The sequence below is a fragment of the Micrasema longulum genome, unplaced genomic scaffold, assembly GCF_059751315.1.
Source record: "Micrasema longulum isolate JH-2025_06_02 unplaced genomic scaffold, ASM5975131v1 h1tg001224l, whole genome shotgun sequence".
NCBI classification, from domain to species: domain Eukaryota; kingdom Metazoa; phylum Arthropoda; class Insecta; order Trichoptera; family Brachycentridae; genus Micrasema; species Micrasema longulum.
The window spans coordinates 179728-192707 of NW_028278411.1; the positions used below are offsets into that span (position 1 = coordinate 179728).

A 12980-nucleotide genomic window follows, 5' to 3' on the forward strand; every position below is an offset into this window, starting at 1 on the left:
CAATCCAAAATATAATTTTTAAAGTACCCATAAAAGTTTAATATGAGAATTTAGGCAAGACGATACGCATGTAATTCACTAAAATCTTTTGTCAAAAAATATTTTGATCCGATTAATACGGTCAATATGATGAAATCAAGCGAGTGTAAATTTGAGTAAGATATAATTAATAAGATTACAAAAGGATCTCTTAGATGATTTGGTTATGTAGAACGCATGGATGATGAAAAAAGAGTAAAGTGGGTATAAATGGCGAGAATGAACAGTAACGTGGGATAAAAAAGACCAAACAAAACGTGGTATGATCAGATAAACCAAAAATACTAAATCTGGTCATGTCAAAAGCAGACAGAACAGAAAGGCATGTAGGACAAGATGAATGAATGTGGATGAAACTAGGAATGTATGCTAGGATAAACGTGTGTGGCAGTTCATCCTCTCTGCCTACATCTATGGGGAAATGCCGGGATAATAGTAGTAGTAGTTGTAGAGTAGTAGAGTTGACGTAGTCTCACTTTTCTTCATACAAACGTATTCCCGCAATTTCTCCCTAGATTAAGGCATTATAGCATTGATTTTTTGTTAATTCTATAGATATTTAAAAGCAAATTATATGAGTACGAGAAGAAAATACATAAATTTTCCGCCGGAACCGAAAAATTTCGGGTTATCGATTCTTAAATAAAGAAAGCATAAAAATTCTCCTCACTCAAATCATTTAAAGGAAAGAAATAATCTTAAACAACGCAAAATTGGTATTCGCCAATAATGTCAGTGTTCAAACTTCTAATTCACACTGAAAATAAATAAACTTGCTTTCATGTTTTATTCAGTTTTTTTTATTATGAGGTTATACCCACCGCAGATGAGTCTGATTATATCCATTGTATTACTAATGATTGATTATGTGAAATGTAATTTTTATTAGTCAATTTATTAAACAAAGTCATCAGAAGTCGTACACAAAACTTTACCAGACGTTTTTTTATGATTCAAAACATATTGTGATGGTAAAGAAGAACACACAAAAATGGCTAGATACTGGATTTAATGTGACCCACCACTGCCAGGCACGAATTTTTTGAGCAAGCGGGCTTTCAGGGTTGAAAGAATAATTTATTAAATTAGTTTCGACAGAGACAAATAATATTTTTGAGAAGGGAGTACGGAAGTCTAGGTATTTACACGGGTAATGACCTATAATTGGCTGGTTTAAGTGATAAATTACTTTTTTTTGCGTAGAGTGTTGCATTTTGTATTATTCTTATTATGGATATATTTTTACTGCCATTTTTATTAAAATTACCTCGGGAGCCTCTACAACAAGTATTCCAACACATGTTCTAACTGCAGAGGGGATGGACAGTTAGGATTTCAGTTCCATGTTTTCAATTATGATAACATTCCATAATTTAATTGCCTGAACATTTTATATAATATAGTATCAATCCAAGTCAAATTCGCAAATTAATATCTGTTCCCAAAAATTCACTCTCTCGGGCACAAACACACTGATGACCAAATAATGTATGTGTTTGCTATAACTTTATCAAACTTTAAGAACCGATTAATTATTATTATATTTAAAAAAATAATAATTACATTTTAATTATTTTAATTTGCTTTGTATATTTATATTTATATATTTAATTTATTTTTAATTATATTTTCATAGTTGTTGATTGTTTAAAACCACTGTTTATGTAAAAGCCCTTTGGGCGTTAAAAAATAAAAAATAATGCAAAAGAGCAAGATTACAGCACGTTTGCATTTCCAGAGTCCATGGACAGTATAAAACCTTGCCTCGATTTTATTTTTTTTAAATATGGCTTATTTATTTTTATTTTCAAAAAAACAGTTTCGTTTATAAAAATTAGTCAACAACACGTCCTGTAGCCACATAGCGCATAGACGGTAGGCAACTCGACCGGTTGTTGACGGTTGAATATTTGTATACGAAACTTAAATTCAGAAACTTAATTTTAGAAATACCCAAAAAAAAATTGTTTTTATTTAATTTTTGTATTTTTTTATTATTGCGCAAATAAAAAAAAACATTCGTTTTAAAGTGGCAAAATCATATGATTTTCTAATTTTGCGAGCGTTTTACCCGACTACAGCTATAACGAATATTTCTTTTGGCGCAAAAGTACCAACATTATTAAACAATTGCATTATCTTGTAAACATATATGAGGGTTCTGTAGCCACATGTTTTTGTTACAAAGCAGAGAATACTGGAAGTGGAACTTTAAAAAAAAACTGTGTACAATAACTAACCATTAGGCTTTGTTCTTCATATCTTGTTTTCAATAACATTTGTCAAAACAGTGCTTTTTTATTTTACTTTCTGTCATGAACTATTGACAAACTAATTTCTATTTTATACTTAAGTATCATTCTCGGTAGGGGCAGGTAGGAAGGTCATACAAACGTAAATAAAATAATGTTTCAAATTAAATATTACGACCAAAATTATCTTCTTTTAAAAATAAGGAATACAATTCTTTAAAAAAAGGTTTCAACTAAAATATATATATTTTTTTTTGCTTTAAAGTACATATTACCGAAGACATAATTTAACTTTAAAATAAAGGAAAATGTTACAAAAATGTATGTGATTTAAAATGCTTGTATTTTTTTTAAAACAAAAAAAAATTTCTTATACCATTTTCATTTTGAATTAAATTATTAAAACAAATTTTAGTTCGATACTTAGTCTTTATTGGGGCTATGTATAGCGTGTGAGCTCGCTAATATATGACAGTATAATTTTTATTGTCTTTGAATTTCCTAGAGTTTTAACCATCGAAAAAAAAGAAGATTGCAAATAAAATCAACAGACAATGGAAATTTGATGTGTATTATTTTAATAGATTGTTTATAACAGAAAAATACATAGAGAAATATGCATTTTTATTTTTTGTAATAAAAACAGTCTAGTAAATTCGAATAAATAAAAATACGCTTTATATTAACAATATTAATTAAAATGCAAAAATAACATTGAATACTTGAAAAATAAATATTACTGAGTGTTACAAACATAATTTAAAAAACGGATAGCTATTAAAAGTAAAAACTATCTTTAGTATAATTCTTATAGCGGTAAATACATAAACATTATAAAACAGGAGTTATACGAATACAAAAATAATATTGTAACTAGGCGGCTACCTACACGGTTAAATTTCGAAACACCACGCAATTTCTTATCTCGGCTACGCTATGTATAAAGAAAAAAATAATTTGAATTAATAATTTCACACGTCATGAAGTCACCCCTGGGTAGCGCCTGCTAACGTCAATCAACAAAAACATTCTCGTTTTAATTACAATATTTCGGCTACGCCATAAATCTCTTTTTTTAAATAATTTCTCACGTCACAAAGTCGCCCCTGGGTAGCGCCTGCTAACGTCAATCAACAAAAACATCCTCGTTTTAATTACAATATTTCGGCTACGCCATAAATCTCTTTTTTTAAATAATTTCTCACGTCACAAAGTCGCCCCTGGGTAGCGCCTGCTAACGTCAATCAACAAAAACATCCTCGTTTTAATTACAATATTTCGGCTACGCCATAAATCTCTTTTTTTTAATAATTTCTCACGTCACAAAGTCGCCCCTGGGTAGCGCCTGCTAACGTCAATCAACAAAAACATCCTCGTTTTAATTACAATATTTCGGCTACGCCATGAATCTCTTTTTTTAAATAATTTCTCACGTCACAAAGTCGCCCCTGGGTAGCGCCTGCTAACGTCAATCAACAAAAACATCCTCGTTTTTATAACAGTATTTCGGCTACGCCATGAATTTCTTATAAAAAATGTCAAAACGTCACAAAGCCACTCTCTGAGTGTCGCTACTGACATCATTTACAAAAACATAATTATTTGTGCTTTTTTCAGGTACGAAACATTTTTTTTAAATACACCTACCAAACCGATAAAATACTATAAGTAATTAAACCAAGGTGTGCTTTAAAGTTCCGTATGGCCAAATAATATTATTTATTATTAGAATATTATTGACATGTAGTTCAAGCATTGCTGCATTCACGTTGCTTTACTTCTGAGAGCTCAACTGCTATGTTTTTCTATGGTTATGTTAATGTCATCTGTCATGTATTGGCGAGCTCACAGGCTATACTTACGCCCTTTATTGAAATCGCAGATACCTAAGTTTAGTCCAAATTTGAAATGGCGTAATCTGACAGTCCAAAAGTAATTATATTTGAATTACATAAAACTTTTAAGTATATTTTTTTAACGGAATTAAAAAAATATTGCATTTATCTAATAAAGGTTTTTTTATTTGTTTTTTATTACGCGATTAAAAAAAATACTTTTTTTTTAAATGGCAAAATGGCGTTTTACCAGACTACAGCCTTAAGTTTACCCTTTTTTTTTTAATCCATCCGTTTCTTAGTGTACAATAAATAAGTAGGTTATTGTTGCACGTTATTGCCTTTATTACCATTTGGGAAATAGATAGAATTGAAAGTAACCAGCCTTATATAAACTCTTAAATACATGTCACAAACAGAAAGTTACATGGAATCTCGAATGCTGCGCGGCGCGGCGGTTGCCTAAAGTTATGAGGTCTATTAATTTATTAGGATTAATCCCGGTTCCTTCAGCCGCGTTGTTTAATGGGTAGGTTGGTTAAATATATTTCCCTCGTTCAAAGAGGCTTTGTTGAATGTCGGGGTGAACTCAAGTTGATGTGTAAAATATTTAATGCATAACGTATCCACACGGTTCTCCGACTCAAAGGGAGGAAGGAGATGATTTCAATTATCTTTCAATTTTCCGCTTTGTTGAGTTCTGTTTGGTAAATCTGTTTTAAGTATCCTATCAATAAAAGTCACAACAACGTAACTTTTACATCGTTAAATGTAAAATACGATTTTGACCATGTTGACATCACGAAAACAATGTACAAATAAATTCAATATATATATCGCGTTTTAAACTATGGCTTATACCTTTTTGATATTTTATAATTTTCTCTTTGTTCGCGTTTATTATGTTTTCTATGAATATTCTCACACGTAACAAAAAAAAATATTGTAAAGTGTCTTAAGAACAGATTACCCCACCGTGAACACATTGTTTTTACTGTTTCGTATTTTATAACATAATATGCGAAAACGAAGAAGTAATTAAATCGAATTTAAAAAGTAGTTCAATTAAATAAGTGTGTTATGAGATTCTATAAAAAAGAATAATATTCACGGTTTCCATAGAAAATAGTAGCAAATTTGCGAAACAATGAAAATGCAACAAATCAAAACTTATTTTGCGTTCGAATATAAATAAGGGTACAAATTCGTGTCTTTGACAAAAAAAAGTAAATAAAACTTAAACTTAATCTATAACTAAACTTTGAAAAAACGAGGGTTAAAAATAACATTTTGATATTTTAAAACAACGGATATCGATTCTATGAACAGTGTTATGTGGTCAATGTAAAAATTACTACCAAATAGGTTATTTTATAAAACATTGAAAATAGAAAACAACAGTAACTATGCGTGATATACTAGTAATAAGAACCTAGGATTAAAGTGTACCGTCAATAACATCATGGTTTTTTTTTTCAATACGTAGATTGACTGTATTTTTGGTTTCAGATTCTACATGGGGAAAGTTCTGAAGACTGGACCCTTCAAATCAAATACGTCCAGAAAAGAGATAATGGAACATACGAATGCCAGGTATGTCAATTGAATTAATTAGCCAAAAACACGGTGTTTTTAACCTCTGCAGTAAAACAGTCGATAGTAAAATTTTAGTGAAAAGTTGTATTGAAAAAAAAAATCAAAACCTGATGATAAAATTTATTGTAATTTTTTTCATAGAAATCATAAAAAAGATGTAGCTTCAGCTATTTTTTTGCAACCAACTTTGTGAATTTTAACAAAAGTGAGACAATTACAGTTGCTTGCTTTTTCCCATACAACTTGCTATAAGTGTTCAAAATATAAAACGCTGCATTAGAAGTAACAAAAAATATGTTGCCCCTACCGGCATTAAATTTTGTGGGTTTTTATTCAGATTGTAAGTGCCAATTCTCGGTTGAATTTTTTTGCAATGTATTAAAAAAATACAAAATGGTTATATTTTGAACACTTTGTTTTAATATTTTTTATCCGCGCTTGCTTGGTAAAAATTAAATAAATATAAATATATTGCGACGCGAGGCTCAGATCCAGTCACTAAACTCTAGGTTGAGAAAACTGTTATATTCTGCTCTCTTAGAGACACTCTGGATATTGGCACTCTCAGAAGTGTGTACTTTCTCAGTTTTTGAATCCACTCCAACCTATGGAATAGTAGATCGGAGAGTTGTGCGCCATCCACCTTAAAGGCTCTCATAATTTAAATAATTAGTTAAAACCTCAACAAATTACGTAATGAGTTGGAAAGTAGGAGGGCAAACGGGGAGTCCGATATTACAATCAAATATATTAACAATAATCCCAAAATAGTTAAAGGGTTTTCAAAAAAGGACAACCCATCAAGATCTACTACCAGAATGTAAGAGGATTAAAGACTAAATTACTTCAACTTAAGGTGTCACTACCAACGACAGATTTCCCTGTTTTCTCACTTACAGAAACATGGCTTACTAAAGAACTGAACAATTCGGAATTAGGGTTTTGTAACCACTCGATATATAGAAACGATCGGAACAAAAATACTAGCGACAGGTCTCGTGGAGGGGGTGTATTGATTGCAGTTAATACAAAGTTTTCGTCACGCATATTAAAATGCACTAAAATAAACATCGAACAATTATTTGTTATGATATCATCCAAAAAAGAGAAAATAATTATAGGAAGTGTATACATTCCCCCTATGTCAGATGCAAATATCTACAGGGATCATTACTTAGAAGTTGAAAACCTTCGTAGAAAATACCCCGATGCAACCATCGTCCTCACAGGTGATTATAATTTGCCAAATGTGCAGTGGGATCCTTTGAACAGCAAGACCAAATCCGGCGATGTCATCAACCATGGCTCCAACGAAATCATCGAAATGTCAAATTTTTTGAACCTTCGGCAAGTCAATTATGTTTACAATAGCCTCAATCGTCTCTTGGATCTCGTGTTTTCCAACTCGGACAACATATCTGTGGAAGTTGCAAATGACCATATTCTACCTATTGATGTTTACCATCCACCTTTATTTATTAGATTCAATACCTCGATAACTCAAAAGTACAAAACTTCTAATATTAAGTCCAATTTTTTTAAAGCAGATTATCCAGCAATTAATTCATTTCTTTCGACTACTGACTGGAGTTTTATAAACCGGGAATCAAATATCGATACTATAACTGACCAATTTTATACCATCCTTAACACAGCCATTGAAACATATGTTCCTAAAACCAAGTTTATTTTTAATGAGTATCCTAAATGGTTTAATAGCCAACTTATCAAAGTCATACGTAACAAAAAAATTGCTCATGCTACTTATAAAAAATCTCGAGATATTAACGATTATAATGAGTTTACTAAACTGCGAGCTCAGGCTAAAAATCTCTCCAAAACATGTTATCGAAATTGTATTTCAAAATTTGAACAAGAGGCCCTAAGCAACCCTAAACATATTTTTAAATTTTCTAATACTCTCAATTGTAAAGAGTCTGGAATTCCATCCACAATGTATTATGGCAGTAGAATGGCCGACGCACCACAAGATGTTGTTAACTTGTTTGCCGACTACTTTAGCAGTGTATATAGTTCAGAGACTGATCCAGAACTGCACGATTTTGTTTGTACTAATTTGATTGATTTTAATACCTGTTTGTTTACTAATGCCGATATAAAAATTGGGGTAAGCAAATTGGATCCAAGCAAAGGTTCTGGACCAGATAATATTCCTCCCCTCTTCCTCACCCAGTGTGGTTCTTCCTTGACTGATCCACTTACTAAAATTTTTAATTTATCCATAAAAACTGGTATATTTCCTGAAAGATGGAAAGCCAGCTACTTGACACCTATTTTTAAAAAGGGTGATAAATCAGATATTGCTAATTATAGACCCATCTGCATGCAGTCAACTATACCTAAACTATTAGAATCTATTTTTTTGATAAAGTTTACTCCAGAAATAAAAAAAGTTATCTCTCCATTACAACATGGCTTTATTACAGGAAGATCTACAACGACAAATTTAATGTTGTATCAGCATCGGCTTATGGAAGCTATGGAGAAACGCCGGCAAACTGATACGATCTATACTGACTTTAGTAAAGCTTTTGATAAGGTGTCACATGCGATTTTAGTACACAAATTAAAACTATTAGGAATCTCGGGAAACATTTTAAAATGGTTCAAAAGCTACTTATCATCTAGGAAAATTTTAGTCAAAGTATTCGGTTATGGGTCGTATCAGTTTGAGGCATCTAGTGGAGTTCCTCAGGGATCTCACTTAGGTCCTGTTTTGTTTTTGCTTTTCGTTAATGATATTGTATCGATATTCGAGGGAGTGGACATTCTTTTATTTGCTGATGACCTGAAATTATCTAAGACTATTGCTTCTGTTAGTGACTGCGAATCTCTTCAATTAAACCTGGCGAGTCTATATACTTGGTGTCAGAGAAATGAGCTCTTTCTTAATATTGACAACTGCAGTGTTATTACGTTTACCCGTAATAGAACTTCAATCAACTTCTCTTATAATATAAATAACACAGATCTCGTAAGAGTTACAGAAATAAAAGATTTAGGTATAGTGTTCGATGACAAGTTGTCATTTGCTCCACACATTGATGCAGTTACTAACAAGGCAATGAAGTGTCTCGGATATTTGCTGAGAACGGTGAAGGATTTTAATTCCATCGATTCGCTTAAATCTTTATATGTTGCCTTAGTTCGGAGTAACTTAGAGTATAATTCAATAATTTGGTCACCTTGCTATAAAATACATAACATAAAATTAGAAAAAGTCCAACATAAATTCCTTCGCTTCATAAATTTTAAACTTAATATTCCCGTTGACCAAATCGACTACAACTTCCTATCAAATAATTTAAAATTGTCTACTCTCTCGAATAGGAGAATCTTAACCGATTTAGTAAACCTATATAAAATTGTAAATGGCGCGCTGGACAGCCCTGATTTAACGCGACTGGTCAATATTAAAATACCTTCCCGTCGCACACGAAATAAGTCGGTGTTTGTCGAGGTGTCCAGCGGGCACAACTACTATGTAAATTCACCTATAGCTAGACTTCATCGCCTTGGTAATGAATATGGCAATGTTGATATATTTCGTTACTCATTGAGCATATTCAAGACCAAAGTACTACAGGCGACCGACGCGACTGAGTCTAGTCAATAAATCCTCGATCGTATTTATGTATGCTTAAAAGTTAGCCCGTGTTATGTTTTATATTTTTAGTCTATAAAACCCTTTTCAGTTTTCAACATTTTAAATAACTTCTTTTTAAAGTTTAGTTTACCGGTGTAAAAAAATAATAATTATGTTTTATTTAAATCCTGTTATGCCTTATATTATAAACATAATATAATGTATGTATTATGTCTTAATAGTGTATTATGTTAACTATGTAACTTTATTTTTAAATTTTAATAATATATATATTTTTTTTTTTTTTAATTTTTATATTTGAAAAATGTTAATTATGTTTAATGTGTAACTTTTTCTTATGATATAGTATGTATAATGTAAAAGCCCCATGGGCGTCAACAGAAAGAAAATAAAAAAATAAAAAAATAAAAAATTTCACAGAAATTGATAGTGAGAATCATATTCCGGCGCCCTTTAACATACCCTTCAGAACAATTATTCTAACACATGAAGGTGCTGGATATGAGACAACTGCACTTTAAAGAAGCAGTAACACAATTCTGGATGAACCATAAGGAGAGATCTCAGCAAAACGTTCGTACGAGGTTTTCCCAGATCAAGAATTATGTCATACCTAAAACACGTACGACTTTTGCTCAGAGATATCTCTCCTTTATCGCACCGAGAGTGTTAAATAATTTGAAAAAGCATATTTAGCTCTCAACGACAAAAACTTTTTTCAAGAGAGGAATTGAGAACTGGTTTTTCTTGAGTGGGAGGGGTTTGAGTGGGAAACTCCATGATGATTTTTCGAATGTTTGAGTTTTGCTGTTTACCATATTGATGTATCATATATTTTTTTTAGAAATCATTTTTATGTTTCTGACCCAATACTTGTATGTCTGTGTCAACTATTCACTCGTCTCAACTCAACACAGAACTTTAAGTCCCGTAAAGTTGGACTTAAGTCTCTTATAAATGTGTAATAAACTTTTTTAAATAAATTTAAAAAAAGGTGTTTTAAAAAAAACGTACATATAATATTATGAAACACATAAAATAATTTATTTCCTAACATTATAAAATAACATTTCTACTTCTTAACTATTTCAAAAATTAAAATAATAACAGAAAGGGTTTCATAAAAGACTCATTACGTTATGAACTATGTAAACACGGAGCAAACTGTATACAAGATTAAATTGTATTAAAAAATCAAAAAAATTACATTGTTTACTAGACTGAATTATTTAAAAGATACACATTTTGTGTTGATTTATGTCTGGCAAAACCAATGAAATTTGTTTTTTTAAGATAATAAACATATTGCATTTGAAAAAAACTAAGTGAAAAAAATATCTACTTGTGTGCGCTATTACGATATTCTTCGGATATGAGACGTTTTATTGAAATATTGAAAAATAAATACTTCAATTCTGGTAGTTTATTTATGTACCATTTTGTTAATGGTGTCCTATAAAAGGTTAAAATATAAACATTTTTTGTTATTTACTGCACGACCATAGGCCAAGAAACCTAATTCTACTGGTGAATTACACTTGTTACAGTATCGAACATCCGCGTGTGAGATAAATTACGTTGTATTTTAGTTATTTCACCTTGAATCGAACCCGGAACCCTCCATAAGTAGAGCAAAAGTCTTAGATTTTTAACCACGGGGGCGTCTTTTGCTTTGTTTTGTCAAATAACATGTCCGGTCCATGTGACATAGTGCTTCAATAATTTTTGGAACTGACGCTTTATTAAGATTTTGGTGACATGGGTTCAAATCATTGTCAATTCGCAATGTCAGATATACTACAGTGAATGATTAGGGTAAATTCTGTGAGAGAGGAAAGGGATGTAGTGTTAAAACATAAAATACGTAATTGAAACAAAGCAGTGATAATACATGTACCGATAAAATTATAGATAAGGGATAAGGTAGTATAATTTATATTAATTATGCACCCCTTTGTGAATTCGTAATGATTTAATATGGCTAAGCCTATACGTAAACGGTTTTTGTTCAATGTAACTAATTGATAAACACCAAAGTCTATTATTTCACTTACTTGATAAAAGCAGCAATTTAAGGAAACGGAAATAATGTACAATAATAAATTGCGCCACGGAAATATTAGTGGCACAACCTACAAATCAGAATCCGAATTATTTTTATTGTGAATGAAATAACTTTTCCAATAAACTATAATTGAATCGGGGTTGTGGTCTCGTGGCTAGTATTGCGGATTCACGGATCAGAGGTCCGAGGTTCGAACTTCACTCTACCCCAATTTGATTTACATTTTTAAATAATTAGTTATTTACAACTCGTTGAAAATGGCAACCAAAATTTAAATTTTTGAGTAAATAAGACTGGTTTATTGCTGATAACTTATTTGTTAAAAGTGTCTAAATCTATTAAAATAAAATATAAAAAAACAGATAACTCATTTTTACATAAAAACAGTCAGCGTACATTTGCGTTATTAATATACTAACAGTCATTTGGTAAAATAAAGGCAGAACTTAAAGTATATAAATTTGTTTTTAAAATGTTTTCAGAATTAACAATGTCATAGTGTTACAATTAATAATAATGTACTATTAATATTTAAAGCATTAGCATTTCACACCGGCCACAAAACAGCGTCTTTGTCTTCCTCGTTATAAGTTCTTTTCTCGTGCCTTTTCTTATTCAGAAAAACTGATTTATTGCAAAACAGGCATTACTTTTATTCGTTTTATTTTTAATTGCATAGTAAGTTTAAATATTTTTTGTAATAAAAGTCAGCATATTTATACAAACTTTACTTTCCAAATCCGATTTAAAATGTTTAAAAAAAAAAAGAAAACCCGCTAAGCCTTTATTTAGAGGCTTGTCAGTAGGTGAGAAGAGAGGATATGGAAGGAGGTTATAAAAATTTCACCACAACACCTGAGATTAATTGTGAAAAAAAAAATTCTGGCGTGAATCGAACCCGCGACGCTAGTTTTACAGTTAGCCGTCTAACCAACTGTGCCACGGCGCCTGTTCATTTGAAAAGTGCATTAAATTTTTAATATTTGTTTTAAACATTGATTTGTTAATACCATTATTTTTATACGTATATATGTATGTATATAAATATATTTTTGTTTAAATTCTTTACAAGTCATTTAAAATGTGCTTTTTTATTCAATCACCTTTCTTATATCCATATATTTTTCTTTTTTACTATGTAAAGTTTCACTTTTTATTTTGCATATCAGTATGCTTTTTAGTGTTTCTATATGTTAACCAAAAAGAGTTGTTTATTTTTTAAATTATTACTTACTATGTTTTGTACTTACCTGTATATTTTTTGTAAATGCCCCTTGGGCGTATTGTAAAATTAAATAAAAAATAAAAATACAACTTCATCATTTAAATAAATTAGAAATGTTTATCGAGCCTTGAATCCTATGGAGACTCGTATTACATCACAAGCACACATGAGTTTATAAAAGTGTGTACGATACTCATTTCTATCCCACTGCTGTAATTAATTGAGTACTGGAGAGTTATAAAAAATGAAAAATTATAAGACACCAAATATTTAATTGTTTAAAATTAAATTGTTAACATTTTTTATCTCCATTTATATTTTAATGGTTAAACGTTATCTA

At 30.7% G+C, this 12980-nt stretch overlaps 1 protein-coding gene across 1 annotated transcript in view; it reads left to right on the forward strand.

The window, feature by feature from the left end:
* The window catches only part of LOC148276406 (limbic system-associated membrane protein-like), a 119404-nt gene that overhangs the window by 86955 nt on the left and 19469 nt on the right, over nt 1-12980 (forward strand). The window contains exon 5 of the mRNA XM_088234310.1: nt 5636-5719. Within this exon, the coding sequence (XP_088090436.1) occupies nt 5636-5719 (84 nt within the window). The remainder of the gene's footprint in view (nt 1-5635; nt 5720-12980) is intronic.